Here is a 24,953-nt window from a genome sequence, read left to right on the forward strand (position 1 = left end):
CACAGGGGATATTGACTCTTACGACGATAGAAGTCCGTATTATTCCACCGAATCCTCAAACAAGTACTTGGTTTGATCACTGCATGCAGATGAGGGTGTATGTTTGAGATTGTCTTTCCTTCTTTCATGGTCAATGTAGGAATTTGATGTGTTGGATATGTGAACTCCATACCAGTTCTTTAGTCCTAAAAAGGTCTATGCCGGGGCTGGATCTTAGTTTTGCTTGGGTTTCTTTTATGCTGCTATCTCATCCAAGCTCCTCCTGCAATTTGGAAGTCAGATTGTTTCAGCCATTCAAAATGAAAGGTAGTCATTTATTTCTTTGTCATTGTTTGTTTCATCCCCAAATACTTTTGATAACCGGTTCCAAATTGACGTGGACAGATGTCCTTTTAATTTTGTTTTCCTTTTTTTTTACGGGGATCTTAATCCTCAGTATTTGATTATTTTGAGTGTATTCAATAATGTGAAATTGCATAAATTAAAGGGGATCTACGCTGGGGTTGGATCTTTGTTTTGCTTGGTTCGGTCTCCTTCTTGGGTTTCTTTTATGCTGCTATCTTATCCAAGCTCCTCCCGCAATCTGGAAATCAGATCGTTTCAGCCATTCAAAATGACAGGTATTCATTTATTTCTTTGCCATTGTTTATTTCATGCACAAAATACTTTTGATGACTGGTTCTAAGTAGATGTAGACAGACATCCTTTTAAAATTTTCTTTTGGCTCTTATTCCTCAGTGTTTGATTATTTTTAGCATATTCAATAATGTGAAATTGTTTAAAATCAAAGTGGACATACAAACATCAGGGGTGGAAGTCCCTTTTCCTTTCCTCTTTCGGTTTAATTTTCAATTCGTCCTATTAGTTTAAGAAGATATGCATGTTTGCTGGTCATAGACCATTGGCCATTTTCATTGAGAATCCTGGGACCAATGTTTTTTTACGCAAGCAAGTCTAGAGGATATCTCATTACTAGCACCAGGTTTGCCACATGGAAAGTTGATGTGAAACTTCAACTGTGTAGAGATCCAAAGATTGATCTAGGCTGGCCAGATGTCTAATTTCAAACTCAGATCTACTGATGTAACCACAGATCTAGGGTTGGGGGTAAAACTGGAATTTCCCTAGAATGTGGCTACCCAGGAAATTCCAGCAAAGAATAGATAACAATCCAAGCCTGATGAGAATGATTTTCAGATTCGAATTTATTGGTTCTTGAAACTCAGATTTGAATTTTGAATTTTAGGGCAAGCTAGGGTTTTGGCTAGGGTTTGGGAATGGTCTAGGGTTGGTTGTCTTGCAGTTCAGATCTGAGATTACTGCTGTGTGCAATTCAGAAGTTATTTCAGAAAGTAGGGGCTGGAGTTTAGGTGTTTAAGATTTATCTGGAATTTCTCTAAATTCTGCAGATTTTTCTTGAAGAAGATGGAGTGCCGAAATTCTAAAAACCAAAAAATAGGACTGCTTTGGGGAAACTAGTGTTAGGACTGATACCTAGAGGATTCTGCAATTCTAATGAGGGTAGAATGTGTTTAAACAGAGCAGGGAATAGGGGATCCTAATGGGGTTGGGATTTGGAGGCCGTGGAGAAGAAGGAGAAAGGGGGAGGGACTCTCCGGTTGGAGGAACTGACTGGGGCTGCAGGAGATTGAAGGGGAAGGGGCAGGAGTGAGTTGTGATGGAGTTGGGGGTTGGTCTAGATCAGACAAGGGGGAAAGGGCTGGGGAAGGTGGCATAAGGCAGGGGAGGGTGTAGGAAGGCTTGTGGACAGAGATGGGGGCTGGGAATGGGCTGGGGCTCTTGGACTTACTTAAATACTTGCTGGAGTTGCTGACTGATGCTTCTGAGCTTGAAGATGGAATGCTAGAATTGAATTAGAAAGCTTCAAAGACAACTGCAGGGTCCCCCCCTTAGGAACCCTCCCAACAGTCAGGCAATTAATTTAAATTCTTAATTCATCAAATCTGAAAATAACTTACATGAAAAGGCTATTTATAGCATGAAAATAAGACTTACTCAAACTGGGATCTCCTTACTGATGGGTCCCATTATATATAGAACTGGACTCTTTATCAACACTTAAGAAAATGAATAAAATTACTACGAGTTTTCAACCCTTAGATTGGAAGCTCACTAACATACTTTAAGTTATCTTTTAAACACATGCTAATTAGATAATTCAAGATTGAAGCAAACAACTCAACTCAAGATAAAATACTCAAAACAAATCCTAACTGGACTCAAACTGACTTAACAAAATTCTGAAATAAATTCTAAATTAACTTCAGGAGTAAATTAAGGGCTAAAATGCCCAAAATTCCCCTCTTGTGGGGTTCAACCACTTTATGGAGGCTTCTTTGATCCTTCTTTGGGGCCCCACTTAGGGTTTAAGCCAGGGGGCTTTTTTGTTCAGTGTTCACATCATCTAATTTCATGTGTTGGTATATACCCTTGTATAAACTATCCATTTCCCTTTAGAAAATCTTGTCTTCACTGGATTTTCAAAGCTTTTTTTTATATGAAAAGAGTTTTCAAAGATTTATTTTGCCAGTTGGTCAATGTCCGTTTGAGGTCTAACCATCCACAAAATTTCATCTCTCATAATGTGTTGTATGAGATATTTCCATTGAATCTCTAGACCTGCTGGACTACTTGCTGCATTAAGAAAATATCATTACTAACAAATGAAAAACAGTCAGTCTAATGACACTGCTTCTCCTGTTTACTCGTAGTCCTCAAACATGACCCTTTTCAATATGATTTTACCCAACAAACCTGCTTCTTGTAAACCATGCATCTCTTAAAACTGGTTTACCTCAAATTAGTATGAAAATTAAAAATATTGTTTCAGTTTTGCTTTGTGACGACCTCTCATTCGAATTTTACTTATTGCCAGACTTTGTTTTCTTTACACGTGCATTCGCTTTTGTATGTGTGTGTGAGTATGCAACACACAGATGCACACTCTTTTACTCTCTCTTTATGCACATGTATTTGCATATGTATTCTGACATCTTCTATTTCAGGTACTACTGCTTATTGGTTCCCTTGACACTCCCAGTGCTCGTAGTTGCTGTTTATTTCCATTGGCTTAGTATGAAACTCTTCAAGCATGCTTGATTTATCAATTTGTGTCAGGTTTGAAACTAGCCCATTTTGATATTTTCAAGTTCCAAGTTGAGAACTAATGAGAAAACTATTGTACTCATTTTGCCTTTCCTTGCCTTCACCTGGCTTTTGATTTGTCAAGTAGTGCATCTTCCCCAAAATGACCATTCCCACTGAAATACTTTTCCATTTTTCACTACAACCCCTTACTTCTTAATATTTTTCGTCCATTTTTTTCCCATGTAAGCTTTCTTCAAGATGGGAATTAAAAATGAATGTGGTGATCAGTGCAAGATGAAAAAATAGTAAAATTCATAGTAGGTCATTATTTAATCCATGAGAGGGACAAAAAATTTGGGACAACCAAAAAAGGGGGCGGGGACTATCTTTGTAGGTCAGAGGTTGCGCAAAAGGAAACATTCTTATTGTACTCTGTACATACAACAAATAATCCATTTATATTCTTTAATGACTGTTTCAGGTTACATGCACCCAAACTTAAATGGTTGGCCTTTTCTCTTTCGGTTGGGGTATCAGGCCATCATTAAGCTGACAATATTGGGGATCATTTTGTTATGGAATGTCATGGCTTGCAGGGAAATTACATAGCAATTCATTTGAATTAACACCTACCCTTCACATCACAGCCATGCTCTTGTGGGTCCAGATGGGAAATTAAAATCGCTTTTCAACTCGATTTATGCTGCGTTGCTATTAAATGTTAGACATACAGCTACAAATTATTAAGTCAATCCAATTTCAAAGAAAAAGTACAAAAATAGAGTACATGCTGCAGTATCGCATAAAAGAAACAAGTTGCAGGCAAAGTCCATTGAGGTGCAGTGCCTTACTGTTTCAGCAGAAGCTGCTGCACATTTGTTAGGGTACATGGTATTTAGCTGTTGAAGCAATGAACTGCTGTTGGCAGGTTCACCTGTTGTGTTGGATGAAGGTTAAGCCTTCAGGACTGGTGTTCAGCTCTTGTATCATACTGGGAAAGCCTCATTGTAAATGTTATACCTACTGGTTTACGTGCTCTGCACATCCACCTGTAATATTTTCTCTAATTATTATGCCCGGTGTACATCCAGTTAAGGTTGAGCTGAATCCTTGCTTCCAGATTATTAAGGTCCTACCATTGTATAACCAGGATTTAGCTTAACTCTCAACAGAAAGGCTTATTCAATAGAATGGTCAATGTGTTTCTGTTGCCTGCAAAGTTGTTTTGAGTTCTTTTAGTTGGTTGGGCAAATTGTTCAGGGCTGTACGGGTGACTACTGCTGTATTGTGCTGTTAAAAGATAGTTATTTATATAGTCATTGCTGCCTATGCGTACGATGCAAAATGGACTCGGATAAGTAGTGCAGGAGCTCATCTTTGGTTTTGAAGTTGTTTGGTAGGTAGAAGTTAGCAGTTTCTTGGAACAAGTTGATTTGTACCTGCAGGGCTAAATTCATCACCTGCATGATAAACCCATTGCATAAGAAATTCCTAGAACCTCCTTATAATTAAAATGCTCGTCTCAAATATTATAAACTGAGATCTCTACTTATGTAAGTTTAATGCCTTAATCTGAACTCTATACTGACACAGTGTTTCCTGTTGCAGTGTAGTTTCTTGCCAATGTAGTTCCTATTTCTTGGAGGATGTCAGTCAATCCAGATGCATGATTTGTTCCTAGCCACTGAAAGACTCTGAACACCAGGTACACCTAGAAATGCAATGCAATTAAAGACCATGGGGGAAAAAATTAATCAGATCGAAAAGGGTGGTCAAAGTGATTAGCTACGAAACTAAAACAAACATTACAGCAAATGACAAACAACTAGTATGAGGATAATGATTTTGTTAAATTCTTTTGTAGATCATTTAGAATAGTTCCCCCCCCCCCCCCCCCCCTCATTTCGATGTAATTACTCCTCTCCCCAGTTTGTTAGCCATAATGTGCATGAACCACTAACAATGTTCTGTGGTTTTGGATCATGTGGTCAATTTTATTTGTCAACTTGCCTAGAAAATCTGCAGAAGTGTTGCCATTGCTGCATATGCTCGTTGGACCATCTGGGAAGTCCATGATGTATGGATTGTAGATCACTTTCACAAGTGTGTAAGGAGTATTATTGTGGCCACAGTTGGGAAGTGAATGTCCAAATATGAAAGTAGCTGGGGTAAGGGGACTTTGAGCATTTTGCCAGGAAGAGAAAAAGAAGCAAGGCAAAGTGACAGTGAGATGGCAAAGGTTTTAGCCATGTTCTATTGCATATTTCTCACATGGTTTTTGCAGCAATGAGAGGCTCTGATTATAATTGTTGTTTGTATCTCAAAAGTGAAAATATGTACGAATCAATGACTGGGTAAAAACAGGCGCTTCAACTTCAGTGCTGCCGACAGTCGAGTTTCGATCTTTGGCAGCAGGTGCTACACCTTTAATCTTGCAAAACAAGGAACACTGACAATTAGCTTGTACTCTTGTGATCATTTCTATTATTTCTTATCTAGAAATTCGTTGGTTTTCTAACCAAAAAAGATAAACACAATCCTCTCTGCTGGCTAGAATCAGCCCTTGAGATTTTTAAGATAAGGAAGTGGATATGAATTGGGTTTTGTTGGTTCTGTTAAATCCATTGGAATTGATGAAAAAATTTGTTGAGATCGGTAAAATTTGGAATAATTCCCGGCAGATATGCCCTACCTGATTTGATTTGAATCTTTAGATTAAACTGGTGAAAATAACAATAAATGAAGATTTGATCCTTAGACCAAATTGGTGGAAGAAACAATAACCGAAATTTTTTCTTTGAATCCTTAGACCAAACTGGTTAAAGTAAGAATAAGTGAAAATTTCTTCTCCCTTAGTATTATTTGAATAGACCAAACTAATGAAAAGAACAAGGAATTTTCCCCCTCTCTCCTGTGTATTTGCTCTCTATTTACTCTACTCCTCTCTCAAAAGTATTACCTCTAACATTTTAAAATTACTGAATTACTCTTTCATTTTTATTTGAACTGGAATTTTTTCTCTTTCTCTTGTATTTGCTTTCAAATTTTTTTTTCTTGATCAAATTCTTTTTCTTTCTTTTCTCTTTTTTTCCCCTATAAGAATTCATTATATGTGATTTAGGTGTGTTTTTATTTTTGTCCTTTCCTCTTTTTTATAATTTTTTTATTTTTAATTTTTATTAATATTTTCATTTTCATTTTTCCTTCAATGTGTTCTTACAAAAGAGGGGGAAATTGAAAAAAATATGTAATTGACGTTGATAAAAGATGGAATAAGAACAAAATATATGTAATCACATTTAATGAATTCTTATAAAGAAAAGAAAAGAAAAACTAAAAAAAAAAAATCTATAAAAGATAGATAAAGAACAAGTAAAAAAGTTTAAGAAATACATTCAGGTATGGATTCCTACAAAAAGCGAGAAATTGAAGAAAAAGAATAACAAAAAAAACTTGAAAAATCAATATAAATGTTTAAAAAAAAAAAAAAAAAGAGCGGAGGGGGGCAATTCGGTTATTTTAAAATATTCGAAAAAGATATGTAAAATTATGCTTTTTTTGGAGAATCAGAGGTAAAACTTTTGATAGGGAGTAAGAATAAATAGAGCATTTTTCACAAATCTTTTTATTTTTTTTATTTTTTTTATTTATTTTGCCCACTTAAGTGGCAAAATTTCAGGCCCGATTTATTAACTTGAAATATTCTAAAAATTAATTTTTTATTTTATTTTACAAAACCTTACTTAATTTTTCAAATTAACAAAAAACACTCTATTGCTGGTAATTTTGAAGTCAAAGTTAACAGAAAATTAATATTGAGTTTTTTGTAATATTTCAAGTTGACAAAAATGGACCAACTAAAATATTTACCACTTAAGTAGGCAAATAAGAGTTTGGACCCAACTTGAGAGGGCAAAATGAAAAAAATAATAACTAGAGAGTAAGTATAGAAAAACATAGAAATCTTCCTTAACAACAAAACCTAGAATCGAATTGAACCCATTTGACAAACCTAATCCCTGTTGAGGCTAATCAGGTCACATGTTCACAGCATCCACAAGGTGTGATTTTGCAAATCCTGATCATCACCCTGTTAGGGGAGCACCCCGACAGCTTTACCACCACAAATCCTGTGGGACCCACAGGTAAAAAATAAAAAAATAAAAAATTACCCATCTCCCAATCCCTGGGTCCCCCTGGTATTTATGGTGGTAAAGCGTAGAGTGCTCCCCGGATGGGTAGCTGATCCGGACTCTGATTACGCCCTTGGACCGGTTGACATGCATCCCTAAAGAGTTGCATTAATTTGCATTGACCAAAAAAATGTAGTTGTGTATGAAAATTCCAAGAAAAAATGTTTTTTTGGATTCACTGATTCATGACTTTCCATTTACTGATAACCTTTTCAGTGCCATCTGAAAACTAGTCATTTATAAGTGTCCACATCCATTTTGGAAATCCAGCTTGACAGGAACAGAACCATTCTCATACCTTCAAGAGTCAATGAATGAAAGACTGGTAGATGTAAATTGGTGTAAACTGGAACTTGAAACCTGGAACGACTAGTAATCTTCTGTATTTACCTCCTCAACAACAAGTCATAAGCTGCAACCTTGATTGCTCATCCACCATGAAAGGACACTCTTTTAACTGTTTCGGTTGCAGTAGCACATGCTGAAATTTGTATATTGATTTTAATTTCAAGGATAAGAAATGATTAGAGTCTCTCTTTTTCATCTATAAAATCCTTTGGGCAAATCCTGAATATGCATGAGAAGCATGGGGAAGACTTCTTCTGTGTCCCTTCTCTCAGTTTGCTTACTTCTTTCTCTCTTCCAGGCAAAGTGCTCAAGTCCACTTGCCACTGCTCTTTACGTATTTGGAGATTCACTAACAGATAGTGGCAATAATAATTTCCTTGCAACGATCTCGAAAGCAAATTATTACCCATATGGCATAGACTTCCCAGAAGGTCCAACAGGCAGATTTACCAATGGCAACACATTTGTAGATTTTATAGGTAAGCAGTGTGTCTAGTTGACTAGTTCATCTAATGGGAAGAATGTAAGTTATTTGTTGCACTGTGATTTTAGTTTTGCAACTGAAATACTTGGCATTTTCCTCCTGATCTTATTAATCTTTTTTTTTCTCTTGTGGTCTTTGTTGAAGCTCAATTTCTTGGGTTACCTCTTGCTCCTCCATACTTGGGTCTTTCAGTGGCTCAAAAGAGCAAAACGGTTACTGGAATGAATTATGCTTCAGGGTCAGCTGGTATCCTTAAAGAATCAGGAACTGCAGATGTAAGTTGATAGAGTGTAAGCTTTTAAATTTGAGATTTAGACAAGAAGAAATTGATGTAATGGGTTTACTGTGCAGGGGGAGGTTCTAGCCCTACCGACACAAATTGAGATGTTTCAAGAAACTGTTGAGCTTTACTTACCAGGGAACTTCAATACTAAGGATGAACTGTTGGAGTACTTAGCCAAGTCCATTTTTGTTGTAGATATAGGCAGTAATGACTACATCAACAACTATCTCCTACCAGAAGAGTACATCAGTAGTCATCTATACAACCCAGAACAATTTGCAATCCATCTCTTAGAAGAACTCAAACAACATTTGCAGGTAAGGAAACCAAGTTAACCCTTCTACTGATATAAGTCTTTCTGTTAACATTCTATCAATCATCTGGGCTTCACTTGTACAATGCCAGGACCTTTATAAGCTGGGAGCAAGGAAATTTTTGGTATTTAATATTGGCAAAATTGGGTGCACACCAGGCATGAAAATTATAGAGAACATTACAAGTGGATGTGCAGAGCATATAAACCAAATGGTGTACCTTTACGATGAGGGTTTTCCCAGTATGATACAAGAGCTGAGCAACAGTCTTGAGGGCTCAACTTTTGTCCAGGGAGACATTTTTACCACAAGCCTTCGCTTAGGCCAAAACCCTTTTAAATCTTCCCCTGTAGAGCTCACAGATGCAGAGCCCTGTTGCCTTGCAAAGAATTCAACTTTCCTATGCTTCAAAGATGTTCCACCTTGCATTGATAGAGACGATTTTAGCTACTGGGATGAAGTTCATCCAACACAAGTGGTGAATCTGGTTATTGGGATTGATTGCTTTAATGGCTCAACGTTCTGCAGTCCAATAAATGTGATGGAACTTGCATTGAAAGAAGAGGCTTCGTTGCAGAGTCTCTTTCATTCTACTTGAGTGTGTAATAATTTCAATCGTTGCAAAGTACTTGTCTCTCCTTTTTGAAGTCAATATCTATCAATAAAGTGTAGCCACCCATCGACCAAAATCTTGATTCAGAATTCCAGATAGTGAAAAGCTTTGCTTCTGGCATTAGCCTCGTGCAGTTCGACATTGAATCCTTGTGACCCCTACAATGTAATCGATGAAATTCCTCTACCACACATTGTGGAGTTTTCCATGTCTGTACCCCCTTGTCTAAATGTGGATTTAGCATTTGTATTTTTTGAAACAGCGACTGTATTGTACTTCTTTTCTTCTTTTGTCTTCTTTGGCGACTTTGAATGACAGATAAAGATGTGTTTTTCTCACATTTTTTTTCACACAATAAGGACAAAATCCACTTCACAGTGTTGTCAAAATAAATTAGAGATGAAACTGTTGGATCCATCAAGATTTATATAATTCTAATAATAATTAAAGCATAGGTAATGAATAAATCACGAAAGCGTGGATAAATAAATACCTCTAGTGTTCTTGTTATAGATCCACCTTCTTTGATCCCTTGAATCTTTTGAAGCTTTTTACTATTTGGAATCCTTTGTTTGAGAGTTTGTGAAAACAATCTCAAACCCAAATATTGCCCATGACGGTTACGGGGACCTAAGAATCTATTTATAATATAAAACCCTAACCTTTAACCACTCCCATAATAGTAAAAGTTAGTAATACCCCTAAATAAATATAGACCCAGATAAAAGACCAGTGTTAGTTAAGCTCACAAACCCAACAGAAACCCCATGTGAATTGTCGTCCTAATATGTGCTAGAGAGGTGTCAGAGGATCCAGACTCTTCATCGTGTCCAATTCAAACCCCTCTCTCCAATATCACCAACCCCAAGGGGCTTCATCGTTGGTTTCTCAAGCATTTCAGAAGAAGGGAGTAGAGGGCTTAGGTCCCATAAAAGAGAGGTGTAGGGAGATGTAAAATTGACAAAGTGCCAAAATAGAAAAGAAGTTTGGGCCAAGGCGACTTGTATGGTTAAGTAATTATAAAGCTATCTTTTGAGGTGTAGTCGAGGTGTAGATAAATTGTCCTAGACAAACCTTAGTTCTAAAAAAAGAAAAAAAAGAAAGCTTCAATAGACCTTAAAGCATTGTGAATAATCTTCGACGAAGAAAACATAATGTAAGCGGTTGAAATTTGCCAAGCTGAAAGGCCTAAAAGCTTTCAGATATATGCTCAAAGTTTATTAGTTCATTGTGAACCAAAAATGAAATACACAAAATTACAGCAACAAGAAGTCATACCCCAATTAAATGAGGTAGGTTACATAGATCTTGCCTTAACATACAAAACTGATTACTTAGGCTCTTTTTCGTATCAATTATCATTTTCAATTATGAGATTTTTTTTCATTATTTTAAGTTGTTTGGCATCTATTATCAGTTTTATTTTTATTTAAAATAATTAAAATTTTCCAAAATCCATAATGAACTTTTTGTCTATAATGAATTATGGTGAAAATTTCATTATCTTTATTTATGCACAAGTTTACTTAAAATTTTATAGTTAAGATGAGGGTAAAATAGTTAATACACATTTTTTTTTTTTATAAAAACCATATTTTTTTCCCCTCTTTTATCACTTGCTCACTTTATTTACTAACAATTTTTCATTTTGACACCAAACTTATTTTTCATTCCATAATTTATTTTCGACAAAATTCTCCAAATCATTTTTCATTCTTGACTAATAATGAATTCTTGTACTTATTTCTTTTAAATAGGCATAATAGAAAATGAGAATTGATACCAAAAAGAGCCTTAGCTAATTAAGAAGCTGTGGATTATGGTTTCATGGCAAGCCCTAACAGATTAATTGGAATACATGTTACAGGACCATAGAAACAACTAATTGCAAGCAACTTGTTCACTGCTTGTGTTGGATGAATTCCATCCCAGAAGAGATGTCTATCCCTATCAGTACAAGGTGGTGTATTTTCAAGGCATTGGTGAGTTACATTGTTCGTGAGACAACATGGGCTTGCCTTTAGAATCCCTGCAATTCAAGGAGATATAGATACGTAATGCAATACAAGAAGAATTGAGTTTCAGTAGAACTGAATCAAAATCGCAATTTCTCACCATCTTTAACAGGTCTATGATCCAAGAAAAAGCTCGACTTCATGTCTCCCTCAACAAAGGTTGACCCTGGAAGACACCTCAGCTCTTGTAGCATTCCAGAAAATCCCTTATTGTAAGAAGAAGCCATATCATTTAGATCATCTGCACATCCCTGTTGTATTTTTCTTTCTTGTATCATGGCTGGTATACACCCAATTGGGCTAAGGTTGTATACCAAAAACTTCCTTGCTCCCAAATGATATAGTTTCTGCCATTGTATAGACTGATGAGATTAAGTTGTTAACCAGAGAAGCTTAAATAAGACATCAGTTAACATCTTTCAATCACCTGTAAAATTTGTGTGAGTTCTTTTACAAGAAGTGCTGCGAATCTTTCGGGGTCGTATAAGCGACTACTGTTGTAGTTTTCTGGTTTCAGATAGTTGTTGATATAGTCATTGCCTCCTATACTAACGGCAAAAATTGAACGGCATAAATGATGCGAGAGCTTATCTTTGTTTTTGAAGTTTGGTGCCAAGTAATGATCAATTGTTTCTTTGAATGAATCAATTTGTACCACTAGAGGTACATTTCTTCCCTGCAAAAGATAAAACAAAACCATCAAAAGATCGTATTCAGTGCACAAGGCTCTCATGTTTCGCAGGATCTGAAGACTGTACGTTAGACTGAAATACTTACCAAAGCAGATCCAGATTCTCGAAGAATACCAGCTGATCCTGATGCATAATTCATTCCAGTTAATGTTTTAGCCCTTTGAGCTGCTGAAAGGCCATTATATGAAGGAACAAGAGGTAACCCAAGAAATTCAGCTGCCATTGAAGATCACAAGAAAACAAATCAATAAGATCGGAAAGAGAATGCAATAAAGTAAGAATGGGTGATTGAGAAATCTATGAACTTTCTTTTGTAAATCATTTATGATTCATATACTTGTTTTCTTTTCTCAGTTACCCATAAAATCAACAGAAGTCTTGCCATTGGTGAATCTTCCTGTTGGACCATTTGGGAAATCTATGCCATATGGTTTAAAAGGAACTTTTGCACTTGTGTGGAAATTATTATTATTTCCATTATCTAGAAGGGAATCTCCAAATATATAGAAAGCTGGGGCTAGGCGAGGATGATGAGCCATGCATTTTCCTAGGAAGAAATGAAAAAGGATACAAAGTGAGAAAAGGGATTTGGAGATAGTCTTAGCCATGTTTTCTTGCATTCTAAAAAGAGTTTGTCAAATGGGTTTTTTATACTGAGAGAAGAACCAGATGATCTATTTCTGCATATTTATATCTGGATTTCCTTATTACATGCTTGTTTATCCATTTCTACCTATTTATATCTGGATTTCCTCATTCCATGCTTGTGTATCCTAAGTTATGTTTGTGGAATCGATTTGCTCGATTACAAGGGTCATTGATCTATGAAGAAATGGAAAGACTCCAGTCATATGAGCCGTATAAAAAAAATTCAAATAAGAAAGAAGAACGAAAGACTTATTCTTGGTCAATGAAGAAAATAGAAACTACAACAACAATAAAATCTTATCCTAACAAAATGGGTCAACAAAATGAGTTTTTTACATTCACTTGGAATTTGTAGAGTAAATATCATAATTTGTTCTTTGTGTTTATTTTTGAAGTTTCGAAATATCCTTCTTCAATCGAATAGATCAAATCCTCTTTGAAACCGATATTTGACCATGCTTTCATGGTTTAAGAGCAAATTGGTCGTCGCATTTGATTTGTGATTCTATTCCACTTGATTTTATCAACCCTACTGTTATTAGCAAACATATAAATCCACTATATAGAAAAAGGGTTGCAATTTTACAGCACTTGTAGCAAGAAAATCTGTTTGGTGGTTGACGTTTCTTCTTCCTGATTCGCGATGCATTACCGGCGATGTTAGAAAATGTTATACATGATCAGTTGTACAACCAGATGATCAAAATATGAAGAGGAGAAATGTCACTGTAGGATTACTCTTTATAGAGGAGGGCTAGGGTATCATGGGCTTGTCTTAAATCTTGATAATTGACAGTGATTAGACCTAGTTAGCTGGCCTTGATTGACCTTGACAGGTTTTATATTATTAGCCATTCAGTTCTTTAAACATTCAAGTAAAAAAAATTAAATATGACATTATACAACCATCACAATTATATTTGATTAACTAAATGTATCTTGGATTAGGTTGGAAGAAGCTTTTCAATATCCTAATGGTTTCTTCATCTGCTTATTGAGAAAATTTTTCGAAATGCCGACGAACACTACACTAGCATAAACATTTTGCCAAATCGTAACATTTACAAACTTGTCTGAATAATTGATCAATTAATCGTGATTTATTTAATTCCATATATGTTTAGATTTAATGGTCAAATTGTACTTTTGGAATGCACTTTGTTTTTTATTTTTCACATCTCTTTAAACTTCCCTCATCCATTAATATTTCCAAAATTGTTGGTCCCTTCTTATTAATTTCCTATATACACTCGGAACAATAAATCAAGAAATAATCAGACCTATTATCTAAACCTCAAGTCACGAGGTCAAAACTTTTTTTAAAGAATGAGAAAAATTACTATACCAGAAGGGGTCTTAGGCTTGTTAATTGAAGAGGGAAAGAATGAGAAAATTACTATAAATTGGATGGATACAGAATACATTCACGTTTCATAAATTATTTAGGAACCCAAAAGAAGAAAAAGAAAATACAAAGTCAATTACATTCATATGTTGGAACATATTTAGTTACTTTAAATTTGAAAAATGAGTTTGTTGAGAAGCTATTTCCACTTTTTTCTGTGTAAGTTGGAACACATTTATTGGAGAACATGGAAGTGGAAGATAGAAGCAACCAAACGCAAGCTCAAAGTTCACCACCTGTGTTGGATGAATTGCATCCCAGAAGATATGTGTTAATCTATCCTTGCAGGGTTTTTCATCTTTAACACATTGATGAGTTACATTGTCTGGAACACAACATGGGCTTAAGGAAATCAATCCTGCAAAAATATATTTCCATTGTCATTTTGAAGATCAATTGATGTGGATACTGTGATATGAAAAAAAATAGCAATATCTCACCGTTGGGAGAAGGATTTTGGCTCAAGAAAGGAAAAGGATTAATGTTTCCCTGAACAAAAGTTGAGCCTGAAAGAGTAGAGCTCAGCTTATTTAACATACTGGGAAAGCCCTTATTGTAAAAAGATACCATATGGTTTATATGATTGTCACATCCAATTGTTATATTTGTAGTCATGGCTGGTATACACCCAATAGGACTCATGTTGAATACCACAAATTTCCTTGCTCCCAGATTATAAATCTCCTGTAGTTTTCACAAATCCAGAACTGAATATTAACTTCTCGACAACAAAATGCATATAATCATCTATATAACCAAAGGTGATAAAACTGTTTGTCACCTGTAAATGCTGCTTGAATTGTTTTAAGAGAAGGCTGGAGAATTGTTCCGGCGTATATAGGCGACTACTTTGGTAATCTTCTGGTTTAAGATAGTTGTTGATGTAGTCATTTCCTCCTATGACTACCACAAAAATGGATTCGGATAAGTAATCTGAGAGCTCATTCTTGGTCTCGAAGTTCTGTGGCAAGTACTTGTTTACTGTTTCATTGAATGATTCAACTTGTACCTTTAGGGGTACATTCTTTCCCTGCAAAGTAAAACCCTTTTGTGTAAGATATTCAAGAGGCCCTTCAGTGATGAATTTCAGGACTAAAACTCATATATTCTATACTTACCAGTTTAGAACCTGATTCAGTAAGGATGCCAGCTGATCCTGATGCATAATTGATTCCTGTTAATGTAGTGCTCTTTTGAGCAACTGAAAGACCATTGTAAGGAGGAACAAAAGGTAACCTAAGAAACTCAGCTGCCATTAAAGATCAAAAAAGAAACAAATAAGTAAGGTGTGGAAAGATTGAATAGAATCCTACCCTCAAAAAAAATCAAGAAGAAAGATTGAGTAGAAGAGGATCAAGGAAAGTAGCTGAATTTGCATGAACCATGAAGCTAACTCTTCTCCCACTTACCTATAAAATCTACAGTAGTCATGCCATTGGTGAACCTTCCTGTTGAACCTTTTGAGAAGTCTGTGCCATATGGCTTGTAGTTTGCTTTTGCACTTGTGGGGAAATTATTGTTGTTGCCACTGTCTACAAGAGAATCTCCAAAGACGTACAAAGCTGGAGCAAGGGGAGAAGTTGAGCACTTTGCCTGAAAGATATGAAGAAATGAGCAAAATAAGAGAAGGGAGATGGGTTGAGTCTTAGCCATGTTTTGATCTTTCATTCTAGCTCGTCTTTTTCAAATGGATTTTATAGAAAGGAGTGATTCATGATCCTTTCTCTTCTGATTATTTAATGTTTTCAACGGTTTATGCCTGAATTTCTGCCAATGCGCCCTATGCAGTTGGAAGTTTTTTTGGGTTGAAAGGATATTATATGAAAGCCTTTGGTAAATAGACAATTTTTTAATCTTTGCATTTTCAACAAAAACTATTGGACCAAAAACCCTAAAATGACTTATGTCAGGTGACAAATGTGAATTCCAAAGATTTAAATGATAACAAATTTGACTATTGGTTTGGTCAGGACTGCATTTTCTCAAGAAGAAAATAAACGTGGCATTTAATTATAAATGTTTTTATTTTCTTAGTAATCAAGGGGTAATATTATATTATAAAATATAGTATTAATTCTGTCAATATTTGACTTCGATTTGAAGATCTCAAATCGTTTAAAGGAGGAGAGTTGATGCATTAGGCCGGCAGCTAGCATCGTAAATAAATGCAGCTAAGCTCTTTTATTATTTTATGAAAGATTAGTGCGAAGTGATTTTCATTCTTTCATATATTTTATGATTAGTTATAAAGAAGATATTTCTTTTATCAAGATGATGCAACTATAATGCTCAGGTCGCAAACGTGAAATCCATTTAAATGACAAAAGATTTTGACTTTTGATTTGGTCATGATTGCATTTTTTAAGAAGAAAATAAACGTGACATTTAATTATAAATATTTTATTTTCTTAGTAATTAAGGGAGAATATTATATTATAAGATATAGTATCAATTCTTGCCAATGTTTGACTTTGATTTCAAATCGTTTAAAGGAGAAGAGTCGGCAGCCAACATCGAAAATAGATGCAGCCAAGCAACATCAAAAATAGATGCAGCCAAGCTCTTTTATTATTTTATAAAGGATTAGTGCAAAGTGATTTTTCATTCTTTCATATATTTTATGATTAATTATAAAAAAATATATCTTTTATCAAAAATTTATTTGACAAAATTTCTTACGTGCTTGTCTAGAAATGAAACCCATGTCCCCATCTCTTCTTTGAACATCAAGGATGAGAGAGACTCAAGAAAATGCTAACATATGCCAGAGTCTTTGATAGAGTTTTTTTTCCCTAAGTTTACGTAAATTCTCTTTAATTTTTTTTTGCTTTAATCACAGGTTGTTCCTTCACCCTCTGTTTCGCATGTCTCTCACTCTCGTTTTTACACATTTTTCTCATTCATACTTTTCATTTGTGTTCTTTCTAAGTCATCTAGATCCTCTTCCCACCCAGGATAAATACGATATGCCTCACACTTTCCACCAAATATTAGAAGAAATGAGGGCCACTGAAGCTTGCACTTTTAATTCAATTTGTTCATACTTAGAGGTGGGCTTCATCTAATGTGTGGAGAAAGCAACTTGAGAAAATTTTAATATAAACCTCACTCCTAGATAGGCTTTTTAAATTTTTATATTCACATAAATTCTCTCTTTCTTTGCTTTTATCACAGGTTCTTCCCTCACTTTCCCTTCTGCATGTCCTTTGTTCTCACTTTTAACACATTTTTTTGATCCCATACTTTTCTCGTGTTCTTTCCTACTCTTCTCTCCTCCCCACTCATGCAACTTTGTCTTCCCCCCAATGGCCCTTACCTCTTTCAGATCTCATAAACGTGATCCTCTCTCAGAGTCTCACACGTATATCCATAGGGAGAAACGTAATATTGTTGTAGTTTTCAAATCCATAGAGAGTCTCTCTCTCTCACACGCATAACCATAGGGAGAAACATTGCTTTCAAATCTCTCAAACTTCTTCTCCCCCTCTAAGTTGAACCAAGAGGCATAAACATAGGGAGAAACGTTGCTTTCAAATCTCTCAAACGTCTCCCTCTCTCTCTTTCTAAGTTGCACCAAGAGAATGGTTAGCGTCGTTGTGATAATAATATCATTAACAGTATACAATGATAATTATATATCTTCTAGAATAATGAATAATTTAAGATGAAGACATGCAACTTCTTGTTTCAGTGCAAGTTACAACACATGAACATTTATTGGAGCACATGGAAATGGACCATAGAAGCAACTAAATAGAAGTAGCAAGTAAATCATATGAACTCCATCCCAGAAGATATGAACATCCCTATCCATGCAAGGTGATTCATCTTCAAGACAAAGTTAGGTTACATTGTTTGTGACACTACATGGATCTGCATTAATGAAACCTGCAATAATACATTGCTAATTATTAGAACGACTACATAGAAATCACTAATAGAAATAAAAACAAAATAAAAAGATTACAGAGATTTAACGTGGTTCACACAACAATACGATGTGCTACATCCATGGATGAAGAAAAGAATGGCGTTACTAGAACTCCCACAAAAAACCATAAGGAGAAAAATCTCGAACCTCTCAATGACCTCGTAGGCGAACATAGATTACATACTTATATATTTTAATTAGGTAAATAGTTCGATCCATCGGGTGTCTTGTATGTACCGAGGGGGCTACTCTCCCACAATAAACCGAGATTAGTCATGGGCTCTAGGATTGGGCCTAGATAGGCCATATACTTCCTTCACAGATCTCCCAACTTGGATCATTCAGGTCACCTACCAAAATTTGTCAGTGTATGTCCATCTAACAATTTAGGTACGAGGTACGGAATTTGGGTTACAATGTACATAACACAATAGCAATATAAATAGAGAGATTTAGATCCATTGATTTGAATACCGTAATTTGAAAAAGATTTTCTTTCACAAAAAATGAATCAAAGTCATGAAATATCACCATTTATAGAAGGATTTTGGTCCAATAAATAGCCTGCAAGAAACTAATATCTCCCAGCACAAAAGTAGGGCCATGAAGACTAATTCTCAGCTCTTGCAACATATTGGGAAAGCCCTTGTTGTAGGGGGCTATCAGCTTGTTTATATCATGGGCACATCCACTTGTAACATTGTTCATTTCTACTATGGCTGAAGCACACCCAATTGCAAGAAGGTTGAATACGAAAATTTTCCTTGCTCCCAGATTATAAAGGCCCTGCAATTGTATAACCAGAACTGAGATTAAATTTGTAAAATAGATATACTTATAATCAGTAGAAGAAGGTTAATCAAGTTGTTTCAGTCACCTGCAAATGTTGTCTCAGTTCTTTTAAGAGAATACCTGCAAATTTGCTCTGGGATATATAGGAGACTAGTGTTGTATTGTGCTGGTTGAAGATAGTTGCAGGCATGGTCAATGCTTCCAACGAACACTACAACAATGGATCATGTTAAGTACTGTAAGAGCTCATTTTTTGTTTTGAAGTTCCTTGGCGAGTAATGGTTAAATGTTTCTTTGAACAACTCAATTTGCACATCTAGGGCTACATTCTTTCCCTACATAACAATCCCATTCTTTGAATTAAATTAAGTTTAGATTTGAAAATCTAAATCACCCAATGATATGTGATTATTTCAAGACACTTGGCACACCGTCCTTGCTCGGCTGAAGTATGGCCCACACATCTATAGCTATAGATTATTTGATTCCTTCTTCACAAGAAAAAGGTTTCAGCATTTACCAATGCAGGATTGTTAGAGTAGTAAGATCCATACTTCTCACTAGAAAAGTCATGGATTTGACCCTTACGGACGGACAGCATGTAATATCTCATATATATATAAAAGTTTCAGCATTTACAAATTTCTTATTAACAAAATGGTCAAACTTGATATCCTATTATATCATAAGAAATATTATTTTTATAAAGAACAAATATGTTTTTTTTTTTTTTTTAATAACTTTAAAAATTGGAGATCAACCGATTTGAGTACTTGACAGTAGTTGACATGAGAAGGATTTTCATGAAACAAATGAATAGAAATCATAGTATTTCACCCTTTTTTTTCACTTCACACATCTCTTCCCCGTTTTGCATTTCACAGAACTGTTGCATCCCAAGAACCTCTTGGGTAGTATTTCCTATCTCAGTCTTTTGAGCCCATCTTACATGCATGATATTGCATTTTAAATAAACACTGTTACACAAATTTCGACACCTGTTGTTCATGACACTTTGCTCTACTTTCTCAAATCTCCCCATGCTTCATCTGCAAGCATTGTTCCTTTAGGAATGTAAAGGAAAGTCAAGTGAAAATTTTTAAAGCAGGAAAAAGGAAACCTTACCCACGTAATTACATAGATTATATAAACTTTATATCATATGTAATGATAATATATTTTACAAGTAATCTTTATTTACTGATTAAAATCAAAGGAAAATGGATGCCAAGCGAAATCTGATGACTCAATCATGGAATTTATAATTTTCAAAAATCTATACCTGAATTTCTGGTAATGCACCTTATGCAGTTGGAAGTTTTTTTAAGTTAAAAAAAAGAAGAAGTTTGACATTTATTTACATATGATTCATTTTTTTAATTAACCAAGTGGTAATGGATAAGCATTTTTGGGGAAAAAAAAGAAGTTTGAAATTTATTTACAAATATTTCATTTTCTTATTAACCAAATGGTCAAACTCAATATCATATTGTATTATAAGAAACATTATTTTTATGTAAGAAAATTTTTCATCAGTGCTTACTACTGGTCTTAAGTCCAAATAAATAAGGAGAGTCTGCATTAAGACGGCAGTTGACACCAGAAATAGACCTATCCAGATCCTTCTAGTATTTTATAAAGAACAAGTGTGAATTGGTTTCTGATTATTTGACATACTTGATGATTAAGTTAGAAAAATATTAACTTTTATCAAAAAAATTACTTAGTCAAAATTTCTTCTCTCATTTAATATATTTAGAGAAATAAGAAATGTTTTTCTAGGGATATAACTCATGTCTTTATTTCTTCGTCAAGGCAGGTATAGAGATGTCATTTCATATAAGACGTGGAGAGACTAGAGAGAGACTCGAAGAAATATGCTCTTTTTCCTATGTTCACTTAAATTCTTTCTTTCTTTATATACTTTCGTCACAGGCTATTCCTTTGCTCTCCCCACATCTCTCTATCATATATTAGAAGAAGGTGCCTACATAAGGACCACTGAAAGTCTTGTTATGTATATGGGCATATTATATGAAACTCTTTTCGTAAATAGACATTTTTCTTCCTTCTTAATCTGTGCGTTCTCAACAAAAACTATAGCTCCAAAAACCGTAAAATGACTCGCAAACGTGAAATCCAAAGATTTAAATGGTAGAAAAATTTGACTTTTGGCTATGTCATGACTGCATTTCTGAAGAAGAAAATAAGTCTGACATTTAATTATAAATATTTTATTTTTTAGTAACCAAGTGGTCAAATTTAATATCAAATATAATATTAATTATGCCAATTTTTGACTCTAATATCAAATCGTGTTAAGGAAGAGAGTTGGCGCATTAGGTCGGCAGCCATCACCAGATATAGAACCAGCCAAGCTCTTTTAGTATTTTATAAAGGATTAATGTGAAGTCATTTTTAATGTGAAGTCATTTTTCATTCTTTCATATATGTTATGATTAACTATAAAAAAAAAATATACTTTGACAAAAACTCTTACATGCTTGTCAAGAAGGGTAACCCATGTCTCCATCTCTTCTTTGAACATCAAGATAGAGATGACATTTTATATGGGATGTAGAGAGACTCAAGAAAATACTAACATATGCCACACTCTTTGATAGAGTCTTTATTTCTTCCCTTTCTGCGCTTTCATCACAAATATTGTTGCTTTCAAATCTCGCAAACGTGGTCCTCTCTAAGAGTCTCACACGCATTTCCATTGTTGCTTTCAAATCTCTCTCTAAGTTGCACCAAGAGAATGGTTAGCCTTGTGATAATAATATCACCTACTTTATTTTGTTGAAATTGATCCCATTAACAGTATACAGTGATAATTACATATCTTCTAAACTAATGAATAATTTAAGATGAAGAATGACTTTGCTGATCAGAAGCTGTGTCTGCTTCTTGTTGTTTCAGTGCAAGTTCCAAAACATTTATTGGGGTACATGGAAATGGAGCATAGAAGCAACCAAATGCAAGTAGAAAGTAAATCATTTGTGTTGGATGAACTGCATCCCAGAAGATATGAGTATCCCTATCCACACAAGGTGATTCATCTTCATGGCAAAGGTAGGTCACATTGTTTGTGATACAACATGGATCTGCAGTAATGAGACCTGCAATAATACATTTATTAGAATGATACATAATAGAAATGAAAACAAAACAAAAAAAACACAGAGATTTAGCTTGGTTCATACAACGAAACGATGTACTACGTCTTACATATGAAGAAAAGAACCTTCCACTATGTAGAAGAAGAAAAAAAAGGTGTTACAAGAACTCCCACAAAAAACCCTGAGGAGAAAAATCTCATACCTTTGATGACCTCGTAGGCGAATATAGGGTACATACTAATAGATTTTGATTGGGTAAATAGGTCGATCCATCGGGTGTCTTGTTAGTCGAAAGTCACTGAATGGGTAAGTCTTTTCCTTTAGTTTGTCCCATACTAAAAAGAAAAAGGCGTGGGAGGACGTTGCAGATGTCTGGGACGGACACGACTTCTTCTAATGCTAGAAGACCAGAGGAAGACACCTGGGACCAGAGCATGTCGTGATAGAAGCACATTCCCATATAGAGGGGGCTACTCCCCCACAATGAACCTAGATTAGTCATGGGCTCCAGGCTTGGGCCTAGATAGGTCCTCTACTTCCATCACAAGTCTCCCAAATTAGGTAATTTAGGTCATCCCCCAAAATTTGTCGGTTTATGTTCCTTTTCAAATTCAGGTACGAGAATTTGGGTTACAACATAACACTAATGATCATAAATAGGGAGATTTAGATCAATTGATTTGAATAGCGTGATTCAAAAGGATCATCTTTTACAAAAATGAATCAAGTCGTGAAATCTCACCATTTATAGAAGGATTTTGGTCCAATAAATAGCTTGCAAGAAAACCAACATCTCCCAGCACAAAAGTAGAGCCATGAAGACTAGTTCTCAGCTCTTGTAACATGCTGGGAAAGCCTTTGTTGTAGGGGGATATCAGCTTGTTTATATCATGGGCACATCCCCTTGTAACATTCTTCATTTTTACTATGGCTGGAGCACACCCAATTGGAGGAAGGTTGAATACCAAAAATTTTCTTGCTCCCAGATTATAAAGGCCCTGCAATTGTATTCCAAAACTGAGATTAAATTTGTCAAATAGATAAACTTATAATCAGTTGAAGAAGGTTGATCAAGCTGTTTCAGTCACCTGTAAATGCTGCCTCAGTTCTTTTAAGAGAATGCCTGCATATTGCTCTGGGTTATATAGGAGACTAGTGTTATATAGTGCTGGTTGAAGATAGTTGCAGCCATAGTCATTGGTTCCGATGAATACTACAAAAATGGATCTTGATAAGTACTGTAAGAGCTCATTTTGGGATCTGAAGTTCCTTGGCAAGTAATGGTTAACTGTTTCTTTGAACAACTGAATTTGTACCTCTAGGGCTACATTCTTTCCCTGCATAACAAACCCATTATGTGAGAAGTTCAAGAATCTCCTTAAAATGTTATGAAAACATTCAAATATGCTTGTAAATTTAAGGTCCATACCAGTGCAGATCCTGTTTCAAGAAGGATGCCAGCCGTTCCTGAAGCATAATTGATTCCGGTGACTATTTCGCTCTTCTGAGCCTCTGAAAGACCATTATATGGAGGAACAAAGGGTAACCCAAGAAACTCAGCTGCCATTAAAGATCACAAAAGAAACAAATCAATAAGATCTGCAAAAATTTCAGTAGAAGAGGGTGAAGGGAAGTAACTAATGAAACTTGCATGAACCATAAAGCTCTTCTTCCAGTTACCTATAAAATCTACAGAAGTCCTGCCATTGGTGAATCTTCCTGTTGGACCATTTGGGAAGTCTATGCCATATGGTTTAAAGTCTACTTTGGCAATTGTGGGAAGAAGATTATTGTTGCCACTATCAACAGAAGAGTCTCCAAATACGTACAAAGCTGGTACAAGGGTATTTGAGCAGTTTGCCTGGAAGATATAGACAGCATGTAAACAAAGCGAGAGAAGGGATATGGATGAAGTCTTAGCCATGTTTTGATATTGCATTCTACCAAGACTTTGCCAATTTCTCTTCCTTATTTATTTCTATTCATGGATCTAAGATGACTTTCAATGTTCATATCATGGCTCAAAAGTTCAAAAAGTTGAATGATCAATAAATTGATTTTGATTGGAATATTCGTCTGCAGCCACAAGATGTGGGATTAAACTAAGTTACCTAAAGACACTTGGCACGCCATCCTTATTCGGCTGAAGGATGGCCCATACATCCATAGCTGCAACTAATTTGAATCCTAAGTTCCACCATTTACAAAATTTCTTATTACCCAAATGGTGAAACTCGATACCCTATCATGTTATAGAAAGTCTCATTTTATAAAGGGCAAGTATATATTTGTTTTTTATTTAGCTAACTTTAAGAATTGACAAAAATCTAGAGTTTTTTTTTTTTTGGTCAATACAAAAATCTAGAGTAAATGAACATATTTAGGGAGCAGTTTTTCTTCTGGGTAGAGCCTAAGCTCATAAGATTTATAAAAACGATCCTTCATCGAAGGCATAGCTATGTTATGTTTCATTGTTTATGATACAACACGAGTGTGCAGTAATGAAGCCCACAACACTAGATTGTTAATGGTCATAGGTAGGAGCAGATGGAGATCAACTGATTTGAGTAGTTGACATGAGAAGGATTTTCATTAAACAAATGAATAGAAATCGTGGTATCTCACCATTTCTTCCCTTCACACTTCTCTTCCCTGTTTTGCATTTCACACAACTCTTGCATCCTAGTTACCTAACCTCTAGTATTTCCTTTCTCTCTCTTTTGAGAACCATGTTACATGCATGATATTGCATTTTAAATAAATACTGTTACACAAATTTCAACACTTGCTTAGTTTCATTACACTTTTGCACTCCTTTCTCTCTTCTCCCTCATGATTATCGGAAGTTTTTAAGCATAAAATTTTCCCTTCCATCCCCTAAACTCCCTTGATAAAATCAATCAAAATATGTAAAGCTTCAGCCTGGAGCAATTTCCAAATGACCAACCAGTCTGGATCTGATCTGATAGCCTTGCCCGATGTTCAGTGAAACATCACTTAGTTTA

At 35.2% G+C, this 24,953-nt stretch overlaps 4 protein-coding genes, 1 long non-coding RNA gene and 1 pseudogene across 6 annotated transcripts; 2 read left to right on the forward strand and 4 right to left on the reverse strand.

Moving 5' to 3' along the window:
* The first annotated feature begins 60 nt into the window (after positions 1-60).
* LOC149007854 (uncharacterized) lies at positions 61-5,007 on the forward strand. Of its 2 annotated transcripts, none has more exons than XR_016175334.1 (4): positions 61-306; positions 488-620; positions 3,027-3,138; positions 4,717-5,007. It is a non-coding gene; the product is annotated as an uncharacterized LOC149007854 (long non-coding RNA). The 2 variants fall into 2 exon arrangements; XR_016175335.1 differs by having other exon boundaries at positions 4,722-5,007.
* A 2,880-nt stretch (positions 5,008-7,887) lies between these two features.
* LOC149007855 (GDSL esterase/lipase 7-like) lies at positions 7,888-9,603 on the forward strand. The gene is made up of 4 exons (XM_089166294.1): positions 7,888-8,128; positions 8,278-8,408; positions 8,485-8,733; positions 8,822-9,603. The coding sequence occupies exons 1-4, from the start codon at positions 7,888-7,890 to the stop codon at positions 9,326-9,328; spliced, it is 1,128 nt and encodes a 375-aa protein (XP_089022420.1). The 3' UTR covers positions 9,329-9,603.
* Positions 9,604-11,160: 1,557 nt separating this feature from the next.
* On the reverse strand, positions 11,161-12,670 carry LOC149007856 (GDSL esterase/lipase 7-like). Its single transcript, XM_089167173.1, has 5 exons — positions 12,409-12,670; positions 12,136-12,266; positions 11,786-12,034; positions 11,459-11,705; positions 11,161-11,372 (listed from the first exon to the last, which is right to left on the reverse strand). The coding sequence occupies exons 1-5, from the start codon at positions 12,668-12,670 to the stop codon at positions 11,161-11,163; spliced, it is 1,101 nt and encodes a 366-aa protein (XP_089023299.1).
* Positions 12,671-14,072: 1,402 nt separating this feature from the next.
* Positions 14,073-15,756, reverse strand: LOC149007857 (GDSL esterase/lipase 7-like). The gene is made up of 5 exons (XM_089165625.1): positions 15,513-15,756; positions 15,222-15,352; positions 14,885-15,133; positions 14,544-14,787; positions 14,073-14,461 (listed from the first exon to the last, which is right to left on the reverse strand). The coding sequence occupies exons 1-5, from the start codon at positions 15,754-15,756 to the stop codon at positions 14,208-14,210; spliced, it is 1,122 nt and encodes a 373-aa protein (XP_089021751.1). The 3' UTR covers positions 14,073-14,207.
* Positions 15,757-18,551: 2,795 nt separating this feature from the next.
* Positions 18,552-19,290, reverse strand: LOC149007858 (GDSL esterase/lipase 7-like; annotated as a pseudogene).
* Positions 19,291-21,691: 2,401 nt separating this feature from the next.
* On the reverse strand, positions 21,692-23,876 carry LOC149007859 (GDSL esterase/lipase 7-like). Its single transcript, XM_089165626.1, has 5 exons — positions 23,629-23,876; positions 23,378-23,508; positions 23,037-23,285; positions 22,691-22,946; positions 21,692-21,948 (listed from the first exon to the last, which is right to left on the reverse strand). The coding sequence occupies exons 1-5, from the start codon at positions 23,870-23,872 to the stop codon at positions 21,692-21,694; spliced, it is 1,137 nt and encodes a 378-aa protein (XP_089021752.1). The 5' UTR covers positions 23,873-23,876.
* Positions 23,877-24,953: the final 1,077 nt, after the last annotated feature.

This window comes from Hakea prostrata, chromosome 8, assembly GCF_041222555.1.
Source record: "Hakea prostrata isolate BN-2017 chromosome 8, UWA_Hpros_2, whole genome shotgun sequence".
Taxonomy (NCBI): Eukaryota; Viridiplantae; Streptophyta; class Magnoliopsida; order Proteales; family Proteaceae; genus Hakea; species Hakea prostrata.

What these genes read in the sequence shown, in the direction of transcription:
- LOC149007855 (XM_089166294.1), top strand. Translation starts at nt 7,888, where the DNA reads ATGGGGAAGACTTCTTCTGTGTCCCTTCTCTCAGTTTGCTTACTTCTT. An exon ending in CACATTTGTAGATTTTATAG is followed by an intron (nt 8,129 to 8,277) that starts GTAAGCAGTGTG and finishes TCTTTGTTGAAG; the next exon opens with CTCAATTTCTTGGGTTACCT. An exon ending in AACTCAAACAACATTTGCAG is followed by an intron (nt 8,734 to 8,821) that starts GTAAGGAAACCA and finishes GTACAATGCCAG; the next exon opens with GACCTTTATAAGCTGGGAGC.
- LOC149007856 (XM_089167173.1), bottom strand. Translation starts at nt 12,670, where the DNA reads ATGCAAGAAAACATGGCTAAGACTATCTCCAAATCCCTTTTCTCACTT. An exon ending in GACTTCTGTTGATTTTATGG is followed by an intron (nt 12,267 to 12,408) that starts GTAACTGAGAAA and finishes CTTCAATGGCAG; the next exon opens with CTGAATTTCTTGGGTTACCT. An exon ending in TCATAGACCTGTTAAAGATG is followed by an intron (nt 11,373 to 11,458) that starts GTGAGAAATTGC and finishes CTTGAATTGCAG; the next exon opens with GGATTCTAAAGGCAAGCCCA.
- LOC149007857 (XM_089165625.1), bottom strand. Translation starts at nt 15,756, where the DNA reads ATGGCTAAGACTCAACCCATCTCCCTTCTCTTATTTTGCTCATTTCTT. An exon ending in GACTACTGTAGATTTTATAG is followed by an intron (nt 15,353 to 15,512) that starts GTAAGTGGGAGA and finishes CTTTAATGGCAG; the next exon opens with CTGAGTTTCTTAGGTTACCT. An exon ending in CTGAATCAGGTTCTAAACTG is followed by an intron (nt 15,134 to 15,221) that starts GTAAGTATAGAA and finishes TTTACTTTGCAG; the next exon opens with GGAAAGAATGTACCCCTAAA.
- LOC149007859 (XM_089165626.1), bottom strand. Translation starts at nt 23,872, where the DNA reads ATGGCTAAGACTTCATCCATATCCCTTCTCTCGCTTTGTTTACATGCT. An exon ending in TTGAAACAGGATCTGCACTG is followed by an intron (nt 23,286 to 23,377) that starts GTATGGACCTTA and finishes TTTGTTATGCAG; the next exon opens with GGAAAGAATGTAGCCCTAGA. An exon ending in CCAAAATCCTTCTATAAATG is followed by an intron (nt 21,949 to 22,690) that starts GTGAGATTTCAC and finishes GTATTATTGCAG; the next exon opens with GTCTCATTACTGCAGATCCA.